General features: G+C 47.4%; 1 protein-coding gene across 1 annotated transcript in view; it reads right to left on the bottom strand.

Annotated features, from left to right (window-relative positions):
• The window catches only part of FHOD3 (formin homology 2 domain containing 3), a 326,323-nt gene that overhangs the window by 46,395 nt on the left and 259,868 nt on the right, over positions 1-20,060 (bottom strand). Inside the window, 4 exon segments of the mRNA XM_068166897.1 lie at positions 3,738-3,899; positions 4,552-4,671; positions 8,941-9,123; positions 17,439-17,597. Coding sequence (XP_068022998.1) covers positions 3,738-3,899; positions 4,552-4,671; positions 8,941-9,123; positions 17,439-17,597 — 624 coding nt within the window.

Raw genomic sequence — 20,060 nt, 5'->3', positions numbered from 1 at the left:
AACCAAGCTACTAACTCAAATGACTACGCTTTTGCTACATGTAGTAGCCTACAGATTCAGAAGACAGTGAAAGTTTCACCTAATTTTACACAACCTGCAAGGCTGACTCAGGAGACTGGGGAGCTCCAGGCTTTATACCTGGTAACCTAAATGGAAGGATGAATAACAGAAGTTAAATGCATTGAAAGAATCACTACCTTCTAGTTATAAAAGTAGGCAGCTAAGAGCAGGTACAGAAAATCTGGCTTTCCAAATCTTTCCAAGATACCTATGGAGTATGAGGCTAAGGTAAATGTTGATTTTCCTTTGATGCCAGGGTTAGCAGCAGGTATTTTCACTTAGGATTTCAGAATTATCTGGAAACAAGGAAGCCTGCTGAGATGGTAAAATCTAAAAGATGGCACAGAATTACCCAGATTAGTCCTGACTTTTGCTTCAGCAGATCATGGTCATTAGTGTAGACTGCAATGTAGTGCACAGCCCAGACAGTACTGACTCTGAACTGCCCATCAGCTGCCTGGATGCCCTTGTGAACTGCCCAAAGATGTTGAAAGCATAGCAACAGTCAGAAAAATGCAACTAAAACCTCAGGACACATAACAAAAGATCTAGCACAAGCAGAGCAGACAAGCCAGGTGGCCTTATGAGGTCCTTTGCAACTGAAGTGATTCTGTGAACTAGAGAGAAGTTTGGACTGATCAGTATATATGGACAGTAAACCCTGAAATGAGTAAATTCAACAGCAGACCAAGGTAGATCATGAGTTCACTGTCACAAGAACTGTGATAGGAGCCAAAACAAGATTTGCTTTTTGCAGTTTAAAAAGAAGATGGTACTGTAGAGTTGCCCTCTTCCTCCTAAACAGCCAAACAAAGTGGCTTTGGGAAAAGCAAGAATTTCTCCATTGGGTGCATGTGAGCATTATGGCTCACGCAACAAAAAGTTCCTAGGAGAGAGCTTCCTCCTCCTTTCTTGTGCCCTCCTGTCAAGCAGCTGCTATTGGCCAGTGTCTGAACTAAGACACTAGGCTAGATGGATACAGCATTATCTGCAGGACTTCCATTTTCACATGAGGCATGACTCCAAACTTGAATTTTCATGTTTGCTATCCCCTGATGCTGTTTTGTCATGTTTAGTGTATTAATGAAGCACTGCTCTGTTTTTAAGGATCATCCATGGAATCCCACTGAGACCTTCCAGAGTGAGGTTACAGTGCACCTATCATGCTTGTTAGAGGCAGTAAAACACACTCAGCATACCAAACAGAGCCACTGACCAGACCTGTGCATCAGCCATCAGTGCTGCCATGTTTCCTCTACTTCCACTTACCTTACCTGACTCCTATTCATCAAAACTATTGTCAAGAGGAGTACAAGAAAGGAGTTAAAATATTTCAAGGACACTTTCATTCCAGAAACAATTTTATTGCCCAAAAAATTTAATTCCTTCAATTGCTCTTAAAATATGATCAGAATAGAATAGAATAGAATAGAATAGACCAGACCAGGTTGGAAGAGACCTTTGAGATCACCGTGTCCAACCTATTACCCAACACCACCTAATCAACTAAACCATGCAACCAAGCACCCCATCAAATCTCTTCCTGAACACCTCCAGGGATGGGGACTCCACCACCTCCCCAGGCAGCCCATTCCAATGGGCAATCACTCTCTGTATAGAACTTCTTCCTAACATTCAGTCTGAACCTCCCCTGGCACAGCTTGAGACTGTGTCTTCTTGTTCTGCCATCAATGCCTGCTTTGCCTCAGTCTTTAGCACTGGAACCAGCAGATCCCTGGACACCTAAGCCTCATGAACTAGGAGTCAGGGAGGGCAATCAGAATGAGGTCATCACAATAAATGAGGCAGTGGTCAGTGACTGCTACACCACTTAGACACACACAAGTCTGTGGGGCCGGATGGGCTACAGCCAAGGGTGCTGAGGGAGTTGGCAGATGTGCTCCCCAAGCCACTTTCCAGTATCTACCTGAAATCCTGGCTGACTGGGAGGTGCCAAAGGACAGGAGGGTAGCAAATGTGACACCCATCTACAGGGAAGGCAGAAAGGAGGATCTGGGAAACTACAGAGCTGTCAGTGTGACCTCTGGAGCAGGGCAGGGCATGGAGCAGGGCAGGGCATGGAGCAGGGCATCTCAAGCACCATTACACAACATCTAGAGAACAAGCAGGGGATCAGGCCCAGCCAGCATGGGGTTATGAAGGGCAGGTCCTGCCTGACCAACCTGATCTCCTTCTAGGACAGGATGGCTGAGTACTGGATGAGGGAAAGGCAGTGGATATTGCCTGCCTAGACTTTCCCAAAGCCTTTGACACTGTTCCCCACAGAATTCTCATGGGCAAAGTGGCAGCTCATGGCTTGGATGAGCAATGCTCTGCTGGATAAAGCACTGGCTGGGTGAAAGGGCCCAAAGAGTGGTGGTCAATGGAGTTAAATCCAGCTGGCAGCTGGTCACAGGTCGTGCTCCTCAGGGCTCAGTGTTGGGACCACTTCTGTCCAACATCTTTATTGTTGACCTTGATGAAGACACAGAGTGTGTCAGCAGTAAGTTTGCAGATGACACCAACTTAGGTGGAGAGTTGATCTGCACCAGGGTAGGGAGGCTCTGCAGAGGGACTTGGATAGATTGGATCCACGGCCAATGTTACCAGGATGAGCTTCAACAAGGCCAAGTGCCAGGTCCTGCACTTGGGCCACAACAACCCCAAGCAATGCTACAGCTTTAGGGGAAGTGTACCTGGAAAGCTGCAGGCAGAAAGAGGCCTGGGTGTGCTAATGGACAAGCAGCTGAATAGGAGCCAGCAGTGTGCCCAGGTGGCCAAGAAAGCCAAAGGCATCCTGGCTTGTACCAGCAATGCTGTGTGCAGCAGGAGCAGGCAGGGGATTGTCCCCTGGTACTCAGCTCTGGTGAGACCAGACCTCGAGTGCTGTGTCCAGTTCTGGGCACCTCAACACAGCAGAGATGAGGAGGTGCTGGAGCCAGGGCAGAGGAAGGCAAGGAGAATAAATCTTGTGAAGAGTGACTGAAGGAGCTGGGGCTGGTCAGTTTGGAAAAGAGGAGGCTGAGGGAGACTTCACTGCTCTCTGCACATACCTGAAAGGACACTGTAGAGAGGCTGCTGCTGGTCACTTCTCACAGGTAGTTAGTGATAGAACAAGAGGGAATGGCTGCAAGCTATGACTAGGTTTAGACTTTACATTAGGACAAAGATTTTCCCATCAAGAGTAGTCAGGCATTGGAACGTGCTGCCCAGGGAGGTGGTTGAGTCACCAACCCTGGATGTGTTTAAAGGTGGTTTGTGTGTGGTGCTTGGGGATATGGTTTAGGGGTGAACCTTGTAGAGTAGGGTTATTGGTTGGACTTGGTGATCCTGAAGGCCTTCTCCAACCTGAATGTTTCTGTAAAAAGATTCCACACACCAGAGCATAAATATATTTGAATATAAGGGTAGAATAAAGTTTTAACCTGAAAATAGTTCCTCATAGTTCTATATAGTAGCAGTGTGTGTGACATGAGAATGGTGTCCCAGCATGGCTGCCCATAAGGGTATTGATCAGGAAATCACCTGGCAGGCAGAGGTCAAGCACAGAGAAGTGTGTGCTGGCATCTTTGAAATCCAATGTGAATGACACAATAAATCCACATGAATCCAAACACCATTTTTGGCTTTAAAGAAGGTTTTTAGGAAGCATAAATGCATTTACCCACTAGACATACCTTGGCTGACCTAGTGATGGCCCCGATCTCTGAATAAAGGTCAGTGCTGTCTGGGAACTTTTCCACCACCATAGTGCAGACATGGTGCAGGAGGGACTGCTTGTGCACTGTGTCCTTGACTTCTGGAACCTTCTCGAGGTAGCTCAGTTCAAAAGCTTTGGCCTGTAAGGGAGGGGAAAGGGAAGAAATGAAAATGTTTACTTCTTCCCATGGAGATTAGCAGACAAAAGTTATCACCAAGTAGGGGCAGAGGGAAAAGAAGAATCCTAGAGGAGAAGAAACTTGGGGCTTTAATTTATTTTTAGCTTGCTGAAGATTAGACATAAAATCAGCCCCCCTGTAGTGAAATCACTCATGACAGCTCTCAGAACATGAATGGGAAGCATCAACCTCAGGGGAGGTACACTGGAAGAGTGACTAGTTCCACGTTTCCTTCAGGTTATGATGGGACAGAGACAATGACCACCTTGACACAAAATAAAACATTGGTCATTGGGATGTGCTGCCCAGGGAGGTGGTGGAGTCCCCATCCCTGGAGGTGTTCAAGAGGGGACTGGATGTGGCACTTGGTGCCATGGTCTAGTCATGAGGTCTGTGGTGCCAGGTTGGACTCGATGATCCTAGAGGTCTCTTCCAACCTTATTGATACTGTGATATGGTGATACTGTAAAACAATAAAGTGTGTTCTGCTTTATAATTACTTTTCTGGCACAAAGTAAGTCTTGGATTGTAATGGTCATAATATTTTTGGCTTCTGTTTTCTTGAAGGACAAAGCTGGAAGGGAAGTGCTAAGGGCAGGAACAGAGGGCTTACGTTGGTTCCATTCAGGAAATTCCCAATGGCTAGCAGAGTAGAAAGGATAAATCCCAAAGTTTTATTGTGCTCCAGTTGGTCCATGCCTTCCTTCAGGTCTAGAAGTGGTTCTGCAACTTCCTGCCACAAGAACAAACACAAGAAAGCAAAGGCTGAGGTTGACTATAGCTGCTTTACATTTGCAAATCTTTGGTTTAGTTTAATTACTGAAAACAAAAAGTTCCTGAACTGGTGTCCTGCAGAGTGCACACTGGCCATGTGTGCTGGCCTGCTTCCATGTTCCAGCTAATAAATCACATGCACAGACAGCAAACAAACAAACAAAAGCATGAAATACTTCCCTAATGGTGCTCATTTAAGTATGCAATTGCCTTTCTTCTCCTGGGCATTACTCTGTGACTCCACAACAGACAGAGAGAATCAGAGAAGCGGCTGCGTGCATCTGGGGCAGATGCAGGAGCATCCTCCTGCCCCAGCTGATGAAAAAACCTTCTGATAGCTTTTTTCATTTTGAAAACAACAAAGAAGTAAACTAATCAGATAGTAAACTAATCACAAAGTTCAAAGGAAGAGAGAAAGGGTAGTTAGAATAGAATAGAATTCACCAGGTTGGAAAAGATGTCCAAGATCATCGAGTCCAACCCATCACCCAACACCACCTAATCAACTAAACCTTGGCACCAAGTGCCTCAACCAGGCTCTTCTTAAGCACTTCCAGGGATGGTGACTCCACCACCTCCCTGGGCAGCACATTCCAATGGCCAATCTCTCTTGCTGAGAAGAATTTTCTCCTCACCTCCTGCCTAAACCTCCCCTGGCACAGCTTGAGACTGCACCCTCTTGTTCTGGTGCTGGTTGGCTGGGAGAAGAGCCCAACCCCCACCTGGCTACAACCTCCCTTCAGGGAGTTGGAGAGAGCAATAAGGTCTCCCCTGAGTCTCCTCTTCTCCAGGCTATGCAACCCCAGCTCCCTTAGCCTCTCCTCACAGGGCTGTGCTCCAGACCCCTCCCCAGCTTTGCTGTCCTTCCCTGGACGGGACACAGGACTCAAGGTGTGGCCTAACCAGTGCTGAGGACAGGGGCAGAAGGACTTCCCTGCTCCTGCTGGCCACACTATTCCTGGTCCAGGCCAGGATGCCATTGGCCTTCTTGGCCACCTGGGCACACTGCTGGCTCATGTTCAGCTGCTGTCAACCACTACCCCCAGGTCCTTTTCTGCCTGCCTGCTCTCTAGCCACTCTGACCCCAGCCTGTAGCACTGCATGGGGTTGTTGTGGCCAATGTGTAGAACCTGGCACTTAGATGTGTTAAACCTCATGCTTTTGGCCTCTGCCCATCTGTCCAGCCTGGCAAGATCCCTCTGCAGAGCTTTCTACCCTCTAACAGAACAACTCCTGCCCCAGCTAGCTGTCAGCTGCATATTTACTGTGCTTGCCTGCTAGGCTTCTTATCAGATGTTTCTCTTATCACAGTTATGTTATTTCCTGCACCAGTTTATGGGAAGCACTGTACTTAGGCCTACCTGCCTTTCAAAAGGAATAAAAACATTTGGCCTGTCTTCACTCCAGTCATGGTTTCTTTGAGAAATGTAGGTATTTGAGATATTTTATGCTATCATCCATTCTATGTGGACTTTAGCTAGCAATTAATTAACTTTGTGGCATAAGCATTATAGAATGGAACAGAATAGAATAGAATGGAATAGAATGGAATAGAATAGAATAGACCAGACCAGGTTGGAAAAGACCTTCAAGATCATCGTGTCCAACCCATCAACCAATCCAACACCACCTAAACAACTAAACCATGGCACCAAGCACCCCAGCAAGTCTCCACTGATGGGGACTCCACCACCTCCCCAGGCAGCCCATTCCAATGGGCAATCACTCTCTCTGTATAGAACTTCTTCCTAACATCCAACCTAAACCTCCCCTGGCACAGCCTGAGACTGTGTCCTCTTGTTCTGGTGCTGGTTGCCTGGGAGAAGAGACCAACCCCCACCTGGCTACAACCTCCCTGCAGGTAGTTGTAGAGAGCAATAAGGTCACCCCTGAGCCTCCTCTTCTCCAGGCTAAGCAGCCCCAGCTCCCTCAGCCTCTCCTCACAGGGCTGTGTTCCAAGCCCCTCACCATCTTCATTGCTCTTCTCTGGACTCGTTCCAGCAAGTCAACCTCCTTCCAGAAAAACTATCAGAACTTCTTTAGTTTCTAGCAGTGCTCAAGTGTTGCTTTTTTATGGAAAGGAAGCTAGAAATTGTAGGTATCCACAGAGATTAACAGCTACAGCTAACTCAGCTTGCTTGAAAGTAACAATTTAGCCTTGAGGCAACTCCAAAACAGAATAAATAGCTGTACCATAGTGAAAAAAAAGATAAACTGGGAGAATGTATTCAGGCCAGATGTAAGTGTTCTGTATTTTACAACTCAGAAATATAAATGGTCTAAATACCCTGAATCTCAGTGTGATTGCATTTCCTAAAATACAAGAAAATCAAGCAGAGGCTGAGGAGTCTTGGCAGCACCATCCTCTAAGCAGTGCCCTGGTGTACAGTTTGTTACTGACCATGGCTAGGGAAACAGGAAGCTTTTTCAGAAGTGTGTCCCAGTTCATACAAACCTATACCAAGTCTTATGCCTAAAATACATGTCCAAGTGTAACATATGCAGGAGAGAGCTGCTTGGGGAGCAATTCATGGGGTCTGCACCAGAAGTGCAGCCAGAAGATGGTTTCTGTGCTGAGAGTCCTGAAAGTCAGCAAGTAGCAGAAACAGCCTACACGTGGGCAGGCTGTGGATGTGGTCTACCTGGACTGCAGCAAGGCCTCTGACGCCATCCCCCACAGCAACCTCCTGGCCAAGCTCTCAGCTCGTGGCTTGGACAGCAGCTCTCTGAGCTGGGTTAGGAACTGGCTGGAGGCTGAGCCCAGAGAGTGGTGGTGAATGGTGCCACAGCCAGCTGGCAGCCAGGCACCAGTGACCCAGAGAGCAGTGCTGGGCCCTGTGCTCTTTAACATCTTCATTGATGATCTGGATGAGGGGATTGAGACAGTCATCAGCAGGTTTGCAGATGACACCAAGCTGGGACCAGATATTGGTCAGATAGAGGGTGGAAAGGCTCTGCAGAGGGACCTTGACCGACTGGACAGCTGGGCAGAGTCCAACAGGATGGCATTCAACAAGTCCAAGTGCCAGGGGCTGCACTTGGGCCACAACAACCCCATGCAGAGCTACAGGCTGGGGTCAGAGTGGCTGAGAGCTGCCAAACAGAGAGGGACCTGGGGGTGCTGGTTGACAGCTGCCTAAACATGAGCCAGCAGTGTGCCCAGGTGGCCAAAAGGGCCAACAGCATCCTGGCCTGCATTAGGAATGGTGTGGCCAGCAGGAGCAGGGAAGACATTATGCCCCTGGACTCTGCATTGGTTAGGCCACACCTTGAGTCTTGTGTCCAGTTCTGGGCCCCTCAGTTTAAGAAGGACATTGAGAGACTTGAAGGTGTCCAGAGAAGGGCAACAAGGCTGGGGAGAGGCCTTGAGCACAGCCCTGTGAGGAGAGGCTGAGGGAGCTGGGGTTGCTTAGCCTGGAGAAGAGGAGGCTCAGGGGTGACCTCATTGCCCTCTACTACTACCTGAAAGGTGGTTGTAGCCAGGAAGGGGTTGGTCTCTTCTCCCAGGCAACCAGCAGCAGAACAAGAGGACACAGTCTCAAGCTGTGCCAGGGGAAGTTTAGGCTTGAGGTGAGGAGAAAGTTCTTCCCCGAGAGTTATTTGTCATTGTCATTTGTGGCAGAGTCCCCATCCCTGGAGGTGTTCAAGAGGGGATTGGATGTGGCACACCCAATTATAACATTCTCTGAATAAATGCCATCCATAAGGAAAGTGGTAACAATGGTCTGTGCCTGAACAGAGCACCCCTAAAGCATGTCTTATCTTTTGTTTATGACTCTGTAAGAGAGTTGCAACCAGACAAAAAGCTTTAATGGATGGTGTTCTCTTACTTCAAATGGATGCAAGACCAGTAGCCTCATTTTGTGGTGTGAGGCTGAGTTCTGTAGTCCTTACTCAATATGTACCCAAAGAAAAAGTCTTCCTGCTCTCCAGTACAAGTTTCCTGCATACCACCATCTGGAGAAGATGTGGTAAGAATTTAGCTGCTGTCTTTGCTTCAGTATCATTTCTGACTAATTAAAGGAAGGAAGACATAGTCTCTAATTTTCTTTTACAGGAGGAAAAACTTAAGCAGGATCATTTTGGCTGTTTTCTGGTTGGCCACTGCAAGTACAGCGACTCATTTTCTGTTTCCTCAAACTATACACTCATGTAATAACAAGGTCAGGGTAAGATTAAGGAAAGCTTTGGAGTAGCCTCTATTCCTGAGTCCTCCTTTTCTCCTCACCTTCTCCACTATCTCGTAGTCCATCTTGAAAGCCCAGAGCTGGAGCCTGGCAGAGAGTTCACTGATGGAGGAGAGGGTGAGGAGGAATTGCTCAGCGCTGCCCAGGGGGACATCGGGGTTTGCCAGCTGTGCCTCTTGGATCTTTTGCTTCTCCTCCTCAGTTGGAATCATGGTCAGGATTTTCTGTGGAGAGAAAAGGCACACATCAGCAGTGGGGTTGAGAACTGTGCCAGGGCTGGATGTTGGGTTACTTCACAGCCACTGCAGAAGTCCTTGAGTACCTGGCTGGAACAGGCAGGCAGCACTGTACTAACCAAGGGCTAACTCAGTGCACAGGAAAGGCAAGCAAGGCCTGCTAGCTCAGGCTCCTCCAGCTGGCTGAAAAAAACACATCTGTACTAAAAAATGTCTTTTGGAAAAGAAAAACTTGTGCACAGCAGACACAGTGAATCATGGGATGGAACACTGAAGGAGATACAGGGAGACTGGCTAGGATTGCTCTCCTCAGCTGGGGCTGGGGAGAGGCCTTGAGCACAGCCCTGTGAGGAGAGGCTGAGGGAGCTGGGGTTGTTTAGCCTGGAGAAGAGGAGGCTCAGGGGAGACCTCATTGCCCTCTACTACTACCTGAAAGGTGGTTGTAGCCAGGTGGGGGTTGGTCTCTTCTCCCAGGCACCCAGCACCAGAACAAGAGGACACAGTCTCAAGCTGTGCCAGGGGAAGTTTAGGCTGGAGGTGAGGAGAAAGTTCTTCCCAGAGAGAATTGTTAGCCATTGGAATGTGCTGCCCAGGGAGGTGGAGTCACCATCCCTGGACATGTTGAAGCGGGGATTGGATGTGGCACTTGGCATGAGGTGTTGGGTGACAGGCTGGACTTGATGATCTTTTCCAACCTTATTGATTCTATGATTCTATGAAAGAAGACAAGGAGGAAAATCTCTCAAGACACTCTGGTGGCTTTTCTTTACATGTCATTAACTGGAAATTATTCTGACCTGTACCTGTTGTGATTCACAGTATTTATATGTTGGGTTTCAGATGTGCTATCTGGGCATCCATTCATCCACCCACACACCCATAAACCTTTAACTGAGTTCGTATCTAACAGCAGATTTGTGTAGAGTTTTGAGGAGTTGCTTCAGAGCATTTCTCAGTGCTTGTCCAATATTCACCTAAATGGCTGGTAAAATAGAGAGAACAACAGGCCTCAGCAGATGCTTCGGCTCCCAAAAGGCTCTCACACTGCAGCTTGCCATGCAGCTATTAATGGTGGTTTCCATTGCATGCAGAAACTCTAACAAGATATAAACACGTGATAAGGTCAGGATTCCACAGTCAGTGAGGACACCTGCATTACTCTTGTGTCATTTCCAAAACAAATCATCAAACTCTGAGAAGGGACCACACCTAAATGCCCAGGGAGGTGGTGGAGTCACTGTCCCTGCAGGTGTTTAAGAAGAAATTGCATGAGACACCTGGTGCCATGGTTTAGTTGATTAGATGGTGTTGGGTGATGGGTTGGACCTTGATGGGAGCTGGGGTTGCATAGCCTGGAGATAAGGAGGCTCAGGGGAGACCTTCTTGCTCTCTGCAACTCCCTGCAGGGAGGTTGTAGCCAGGTGGGGGTTGGGCTCTTGTCCCAGGCAACCAGCACCAGAACAGCAGATGCAGTCTCAAGCTGTGCTAGGGGAAGTTTAGGCAGGAGGTGAGGAGAAAGTTCTTCCCAGCAAGAGAGATTGGCCATTGGAAAGTGCTGCCCAGGGAGGTGGTGGAGTCACCATCCCTGGAAGTGTCTAAGAAGAGACTGGTTGAGGCACTTGGTGCCATGGTTTAGTTGATTAGATGGTGTTGGGTGATGGGTTGGACTGGATGATCTTTGAGGTCTTTTCCAACCTGGTTAATTCTATCCTATCCTATCCTATCCCATCCTACCCTATCCTATCCTATCCTATCCTATCCTATCCTATCCTATCCTATCCTATCCTATCCTATCCTATCCTATCCTATCCTATCCTATCCTATCCTATCCTATTCGCTTGATAACTGTCCCTGTAAATTGGGAACTGACAGCTGACAGTTCAAACTGCTCCACTTTCTCAGCTCTGTGCTGAACATGTCATTGCTGGTCACATAAACTGTACAAGATGTTGTGGTTTCCTGCAAGGAGTGAAAATCTTTTCTTTTCATACCCCCCCCCCCCCTTTAAATAAAGTCTGAAAGTCATTAGGGCAGCGACATGTTGACTGTGGGTGTATGGCCAGCAGCACACCGCTAAGTCCATTCTCTCCTCTGTGTTCTTTCAGCTCACAGGAGTTACCATAATTTGAAACATCCCATCAGACTTTTACAAAGAATTAGCTAAACAAATTGGAAACTGCAACTGCCAAAGTACTGCAGCAACTATCAGAACAAAAATGTAAACATCATAATCACGTCTAAATAAACGCTGCTGTTTGTTTGCACGGCTCCATCTGCTTTTGTAACGTGAAGCTCTCCTTTCTTATCCCTTTTTACATCTCCAAACACTTGGACTTCAAATTACTTAACAAATATGGATATAGAGGGCCTGGCAATCCTTGAGAGTTATGTAATTTCAGGTAGCTTTACTAAAAGCTATCCCTGCCAACAGGGTAAAGAGCACAGAGCATCACCAGGCCACACTGTAAAGGACAAAGCAATCCACCCGAATTTCCTCGCAGCATCACCCCGGTTTTAATCTGCTAAATTAATCATACTCTTTGGTATAATTTGATCCTGATCCACGTTCCCTTACTGAGTAGCACTTCAGAGAGGGACCCATTCATTTCCTCTACCAAAGACAAGCACCCAGCTCTGCTGTGGCGGACTCGAATTCTTGCAGCTGCCCATGCGACACTTCATAAAGACTAGGCGCCAGGAATTTTGAGCTGGTCTCCTTTGCTTACCTCACAGAAAGCACTCACCCATGCTAAGCAGGCAGGTCTTTATTCTACAGTGTGCTCCCGCTTATTCAAACACAATGAATGCCAAGCTTTCACAGAAAGGAAACACAACCACTGCTGCAAACGTGGCAACATTGGTTTAGATGGAGTGATGCATGCTTGCAGACACACATTCTGCATTCCTCTGCAAAGATGTTTCTGCATACTAAAGGGACTACACCCACCCTTTTTGCACCGAGCCCCCATTTCCTGCCTTTTTTTCTCAGCTCAGAGGCATCTAACCACTTCAAACACATGGCCTAAAATTATGCAACACACTTAGGTATAAGGGCTTTAAAACACTTGGAGATTTTTTCCCTTCTATCTGAGTTATATATTTGAAGATAAAAAGCAAATGATCACAGGGTTACAGGATGTCAGGGGTTGGAAGGGACCCAAAGAGATCATCCAGTCCAACCCCTCTGCCAGAGCAGGACCATGCAATCTAGCTCAGATCACAGAGGAATGCATCCAGATGGGCCTTGAAAGTCTCCAGAGAAGGAGATTCTACAAGCTCTCTGGGGGGGCCTGTTCCAGTGCTCTGTGACCCTTACAGTTCCCCCTTCTCATTCTAGAAACTGTTATAAAGCAAAAATTATACATAGTTTGTTTTCTAAGAGAACAGAGTCCATTACTCATCCACCTGACTGTCTGCTCGGCCACACCTCGAGTCCTGTGTCCAGTTCTGGGCCCCTCAGTTTAGGAAGGAGGTTGGATTGCTGGAACGAGTCCAGAGAAGGGCAACAAAGTTGGTGAGGGGCTTGGAACACAGCCCTGTGAGGAGAGGCTGAGGGAGCTGGGGTTGCTTAGCCTGGAGAAGAGGAGACTCAGGGGTGACCTTATTGCCCTCTACAACTACCTGAAGGGTGGTTGTAGCCAGGTGGGGGTTGGTCTCTTGTCCCAGGCAGCCAGCACCAGAACAAGAGGACACAGTCTCCATCTGCACCAGGGGAGGTTTAGGTTGGATGTTAGGAAGAAGTTCTATACAGAGAGAGTGATTGCCCATTGGGATGGGCTGCCTGGGGAGGTGGTGGAGTCACCATCACTGGAGGTGTTCAGGAGAAGACTTGCTGGGGTGCTTGGTGCCATGGGTTAGTTGATTAGGTGGTGTTGGACATGATGGTCTTGAAGGTCTCTCCAAACCTGGTCTATCCTATCCTATCCTATCCTATCCTATCCTATCCTATCCTATCCTATCCTATCCTATCCTATCCTATCCTATCCTATCCTATCCTATCCTATCCTATCCTATCCCACACTTCCTGAGCTTGCTCACAAGGATGTCATGGGAGATGGTGTCAAAGGCCTTGCTAAGGTTAAGGCAGACCACATCCCCTGGTTTCCCTGAATCTACCCACTCAGTTATGGCATCACAGAATGCTATCAGGTTAGTCAATAACGGATTATTTCCCAGGGTTAAATGGCACAAGCAAAGCAGCATTCAGCCCGATGCAGGCCAGCAGCAGAGGCTTTACTGGGTCACTATGAATTCGATGATGAGTTGGGCTATGACAAACTTGCAGCTTGCATACTATTGCATCACTGCCTTGTTGCTTGCACTACTGTTGGCACTGCTTCAGTCCAGTGTCCTGAGTGGAATAGCTAACGTCAGTTTCAAGACACCATTTAATCTGAACTTGTTCACCTAAGTGCAGAACTAAAGCCACAGGCACACTAACATAACAATGATGAAACTCCTTGCTGAAGGATGCAGCATGGAGCTCACAACCAAGGCAAAAGAAGCCTCAGGTGATGTTTTATCCTTTTGGTGCCTTACCCCATGATGGATCTGCTGACACCCGAAGGTGATCCTGAATTTTGGCTCCTCTGACATTTTACCAGTGAATGCCATGTCCTCACTGCTTACATTGCATCCCTTCTCCTGCTTTTCCTGCATCTCACCTGTGTGGTTAATAGCTGTGATTATTACATCTCTTTTACATAGTTAACGAGTCTCAAAGGCTTTTGAGTAGCCACTGGGATGCAGGTTTTAGACAAATTGCATGATTGTTTTTCCATACCAGTCCTGCCTCTTTCAACCCAGCAATGATCTTTGAGGTCTCTTCCAACCTTAGGAATACTGAGAAATTAGCTATAAAATTATATATATCATTATGCAGTGAATGGATTGCTTTATTGTCTGTGGGTTTTATGCAAATGAAGTTGATGCTTACACTGTTTGCTTAGATGAGAAACAGCAAACTTTCTCAAAATCCAGGCTGAAAGGACAAGCCCTGTTCTCTCTAAGCCAATCAACTGGTGGATACAGAGGAGAAAAAGCAAACAGGAGATCAAAGGGAGAGTATAGAAAAGAGAGGAAGAGCTCTGCTGAAAACAGTGGCACTCACAAAGCATCTCTCTGTGCCTAGTCTACACAGCCTAATCCAGCCCTCTGTCTTGTAATAAACATCCCTCTGACTCTAGAACAATCTGCTATGAGAAAAATCTGCAACTTGGGGATTGGGGAAGGGAATTCAAATTCAGTTCAGGGTTTTACCTGATAAAGTAAGCAAATATGGAACATTAAGAAAAGAAAGCTCTTTTCTTCATGAGCATCAGAGTTCCAAACCAATGAAGGCTTCGTTCCTCAAGGTGCAAAGTATCTGGGCTGTACTTAGGCAGTTATTCTTTCTCTTCCTTTAAAACACCTGTATGACTGCACTGGGATTACTCACATCCTTGGCTGCAAGCTGTGAACACAGAACTCCAGCATCTCATTTTCTTTAGTTCTGGGTGAGTGTATCAGCAGTCTATCATTTCCTGTTTCTCAATTCTTCCACTGGAAACCCACCTGCATATATATATTTTAAATTAAATGATGGGTTTCTGACATCAAATAAAGGCCACCCAAAGGAGGGTGCAGTGGTACAAGACACAAGTGTGGACACCACAGGTGGTCAGCAGATGGGACAGCCCAGATACAAATGTTGGCACTGGAAAGGCTGAGCTGTATAGGGCAGCTAAACTTGTGTTAAATGAGAACCCGTCACAATGAGCCAGAGAGGGGAACAATTCATATGACATGATGTTTAAGAAGGACATTGAGACTCTTGAACATGTCCAGAGAAGGGCAATGAGGTCTCCCCTGAGCCTCCTCTTCTCCAGGCTAAGCAACCCCAGCTCCCTCAGCCTCTCCTCACAGGGCTGTGCTCAAGGCCTCTCCCCAGCCTTGTTGCCCTTCTCTGGACATGTTCAAGTGTCTCAATGTCCTTCCTAAACTGAGGGGCCCAGAACTGGACACAGGACTCAAGGTATGGCCTAACCAGTGCTGAGCACAGGGGCACAATGACTTCCCTGCTCCTGCTGCCCACACTGTTCCTAATTCCTATGTGTGGAAGATGATGAAGATTTGTTCTTTATTAGCCATTTTACATTGGACTTTGTACAGAAACACTGCCTACAGCACTGACATCTAACTGGCAGATCTGACTCAGTCAACTGAGTTGGGCTTGACTTCTCTCCAACACGTTGAAGCTCAGCATTGCAAACTGCCTAGGTGGGTACCTGGGCTGGATCATGAGGAATTACTTTTTGTCACCCTCTTATATAGTAGATAAATAATATAGCTCTGGGAAGAAACTATATTCTACTGGGAATCAGTTGGGCCTTCTCTTCTATTCTGCATTTAACAGTTGGCAACTCCATTCCCACACTAGCCTGCTTTTCTCATTTTCTTCTGTAGTCAACAGACTGCAGGTGAAAAGAAGGGAAATCATGAAACACAGCACCAAACCCCGGAAAGGCAACTGTCAATCAGGACATGACCTCTGCACCTCAGCCAGTGCTTGAGATCTGCAGCTGTAGAGGTTTCTCTTACCAAAACAATAAGCAATTATTAATAATAACTAATAACAGCTATTAATAAGTATTAATAAAATTATTAATTTTCTTATTAAAACAATAAATAGTCTTTATAACACTGAAATCAACGCAACCACAATGCAAAAACCCCAGCCCTGGGAGCAGCCCTCCTGTACACCTAATAGGAGAAAAATGTTTGATTAAAAAGAATAATAAACAGCTCCTCTTGGATCTCGGTAAGAGTATCTGGAAAGTCAGGCATGCAGTGGCAAAAATGACATCATCTGTAATCTTTAGACACTTTCCTTCAAACAAGGGTAACACAGAAATGCTGTTTTGAGCAGAAGCCATCGCTGTGTTTGTTTTCCATTCGATATACAATCTAGAATGTCTCCAGCAGCTAACTGGGAGTGAACAGGAGGACCTGGACAGGCTGGGCAGATGGGCAGAGGCCAACAGCGTGAGACTGAACACAGCCAGGTGCCAGGTTCTGCACATTGGCCACAGCAACCCCATGCAGAGCTAAAGGCTGGGGGCAGAGTGGCTAGAGAGCAGCCAGGCAGAGAGGAACATGGGGGTGCTGGTTGATGGTAGGCTGAACAGGAGCCTGCAGTGTGCCCAGGCAGCCAAGAGGACCAATGGCATCCTGGCCTGCATCATGAACAGTATGGCCAGCAGGAGCAGGGAGGTCATTCTGCCCCTGTACACTGCACTGGTTAGGCCACACCTCGAGTCCTGTGTCCAGTTCTGGGCCCCTCAGTTTCGGAAGGAGGTTGACTTGCTGGAATGAGTCCAGAGAAGGGCAACAAAGTTGGTGAGGGGTTTGGAACACAGCCCTGTGAGGAGAGGCTGAGGGAGCTGGGGTTGCTTAGCCTGGAGAGGAGGAGACTCAGGGGTGACCTTATCACTCTGTACAAATACCTGAAGGGAGGTTGTAGACAGGCAGAGGTTGGTCTCTTGTCCCAGGCAGCCAGCACCAGAACACGAGGACACAGTCTCAGGCTGCACCAGGGGAAGTTTAGGCTGGAGGTTAGGAGGAAGTTCTATACAGAGAGAGTGATTGCCCATTGGAATGGGCTGCCTGGGGAGGTGGTGGAGTCACCATCACTGGAGGTGTTCAGGAGGAGACTTGATGGGGTGCTTGGTGCCATGGGTTAGTTGTTTGGGTGGTGTTGGATTGGTTGATGGGTTGGACGTGATGATGTTGAAGGTCTCTTCCAACCTGGTCTATTCCTATTCCTATTCCTATTCCTATTCCTATTCCTATTCCTATTCCTATTCCTATTCCATTCTATTCTATTCTATTCTATTCTATTCTATTCTATTCTATTCTATTCTATTCTATTCTATGTTATGTTAAACTCTGTGACAGTTGCATCACCCCCAGTAACTCACTGCCTGTTCTTGCCGCTCGCAGTATTTCAGTAAAGCTTCAAAGGAAGTGATAATACTCTGACAGTCTTGACAGAAGTCAACATTGTTACTCAAAGCTAGACCCCAAGCAGAGGATCCATATTTACCGAGCATGCTCAGCCTCAGGTGAACACCACATGCTTCCAAGCACACTGAATTGATTTACTGTTTTGGGGCTCTCAGTCGTGAGAGAACACATTTCCTTTTCCCTTTTGTATACAAAGCCTGGCCTGTACCATGTGAAACACCAAAGAAGAACAAAAGAACAACAAAAATAAAGGAAACATTGAAAACGTGGGCTTCAGGACACTGACTGTTTTTTCTTACCTCTATTCCTTCCTTGTTTAAGGCATATTCGTCGAAGTTGAGAATCGCAGTCTTGATAGTGCGGGGCGGGGGCAAGACGGTCAAGCCAATGTTAATAGCGTTGCTCCGTTTCGAGTCTAACACGATGACCTCCTGTCGCTTCCCATCTGCAGCAGTTTTCTTGGTAAAGGAGAAAACAAGAATGTTATTCCTCCAGCCCGGTTCATAAAGGAAAAGTCACTCCTTCCACTAACAACTTCCTCCGATCGAGAGTGGTGAACTGAATACAAATCTAATTCATTTAGAGTCATCCAAGACAGCTGAATTCTTCTACCACATCCTTGCAGGTATTGGCATTGACCTTGTTGCTCTCCCCACAGCTACTGGGCCTGCCAGGCTTTTCTGAGTAGCACAATGCATCAGAAGATGCACAGATGGGTGGAGGCCAACAGGATGGCATTCAACAAGTCCAAGTGCCAGGTGCTGCACTCTGGCCACAGCAACCCCATGCAGAGCTACAGGCTGGGGTCAGAGTGGCTGAGAGCTGCCAAACAGAGAGGGACCTGGGGGTGCTGATTGACAGCTGCCTAAACATGAGCCAGCAGTGTGCCCAGGTGGCCAAGAAGGCCAAGGGCATCCTGGCCTGCATTAGGAATAGTGTGGCCAGCAGGAGCAGGGAAGTCATTGTGCCCTGTACTCTGCTTTGGTTAGGCCACACCTTGAGTCCTGTGTCCAGTTCTGGGCCCCTCAGTTTAAGAAGGACATTGAGAGACTTGAAGGTGTCCAGAGAAGGGCAACAAGGCTGGGGAGAGGCCTTGAGCACAGCCCTGTGAGGAGAGGCTGAGGGAGCTGGGGTTGTTTAGCCTGGAGAAGAGGAGGCTCAGGGGTGACCTCATTGCTCTCTACAACTACCTGAAAGGTGTTTGTAGCCAGGAGGGGGTTGGTCTCTTCTCCCAGGCAACCAGCACCAGAACAAGAGGACACAGTCTCAGGCTGCACCAGGGGAAGTTTAGGCTTGAGGTGAGGAGAAAGTTCTTCACAGAGAGTCATTGGTCATTGGAATGTGCTGCCCAGGGAGGTGGTGGAGTCCCCATCCCTGGAGGTGTTCAAGAGGGGATTGGATGTGGCACTTGGAGCCATGGTTTAGTTGTCAGGAGGTGTTAGGTATTAGCTAATAGGTTGGACTTGATGATCTCTGAGGCCTTTTCCAACCTCATTGATTCTATGGCATGAGCTGCTGGAATTTAAACAGAGAGTTGAATGCACTCTGAAGTTATCCTGCCTTGCTGCTCATGATATGTCTGTCAAGCCCTTCACAGATGTGAAACAATTCCAACCTTTCTTTTTTCAAAGTTTTGAGACTAGACATAATAGTTAGGTCACACTTGCAGTATAAATGACAGTAGAAATAATAATGCAAGCACAAAGAACTCACAACATATGCTTTAAATTCCACTCAAGAGAAGATTCAAGTAATTTCTTCCTCTCTCTGCCCACCCCTATAGTGACAAAATGTGAACCAACCAGCCAAGGTGACTGACAAACCATTTATGTGACATAATGAAGTGTTGAATGTGGTCTTTACTTTTATGCCCCAGAATGCCTCTCTTTTTCTCATTATCCCATGCCAACTACCTATGTTGGGTATCAGGCAGCTGCAAGAGCAGAAGACTCTGCACCTCATTCACAGGAGTTCCCTCTCCACACACATGCATTTTGGAAACATGTTTTGTGTTTTCCCTTCCTTTGCCCTATCAGAGATGAGCTAGCACAAGAACATGGGGAGAAGACCAGCACATTGATGCAAGCAAGTGTTGAGATGTTTGGCTGTACATGAACCTGTGTGCAGGCTGCACTGACGGGACTGTCATGTAGAGCCTGTCACCTGGACTATGGTTAGTGGCTCAGGCAGGAGCTGTCTTTGCACAGATACACCCCAAAGGGGCAAAGGAACTAAACATTCCCTCTTTCCAGTCTGCAAGGTGGCAGCCCACACAGCTGTTCAGAATGTGCAATCACCTGTGCTGTCTACAGGAGTAGATGTGGGAGAAGCCCAAGAGGAGTATCTTACTGCCCAACTCTTAATCTGTGCTCAGAATTGCTTTATGGACCATAAAGGTTCTATGCTCCACTTCCTTTGGGTCTGTGCTGCAGCCACCAAGTCAAAAAGGACACTACTGCTAGGTCTACGTGCTGCTTCTGTGTTGGAAGAATGTGTGAGTCAGTAAACATGATTTCATGGAAGAGCCTCCTCCTGCTGTGGTCATCCCATAAGAGGAATGCAGTGTGCCATTAGAAAGATGCTTTTTTGTGCAATAGCTCAGTTCCGTGCCTGCACAGGAAGAGGCATGCCCACCGGTCCCAGCAGCCTGCATAGCATGTGTGCAGCACGGCAGCCCTTCCATCATACCATGGGGTATGATGCAACCCTGTACACTGCACTGGTTAGGCCACACCTCGAGTCCTGTGTCCAGTTCTGGGGCCCTCAGTTTAGGAAGGAGGTTGACTTGCTGGAGCGAGTCCAGAGAAGGGCAATGAAGTTGGTGAGGGATTTGGAACACAGCCCTGTGAGGAGAGGCTGAGGGAGCTGGGGTTGCTTAGCCTGGAGAGGAGGAGGCTCAGGGGTGACCTTATTGCTCTCTA

The sequence above is a fragment of the Melanerpes formicivorus genome, unplaced genomic scaffold (genome assembly GCF_026170545.1).
Source record: "Melanerpes formicivorus ecotype bairdi unplaced genomic scaffold, bMelFor1.0.p_v2 SCAF_111, whole genome shotgun sequence".
NCBI classification, from domain to species: domain Eukaryota; kingdom Metazoa; phylum Chordata; class Aves; order Piciformes; family Picidae; genus Melanerpes; species Melanerpes formicivorus.
This window is presented reverse-complemented; position numbering and strand designations above follow the sequence as displayed.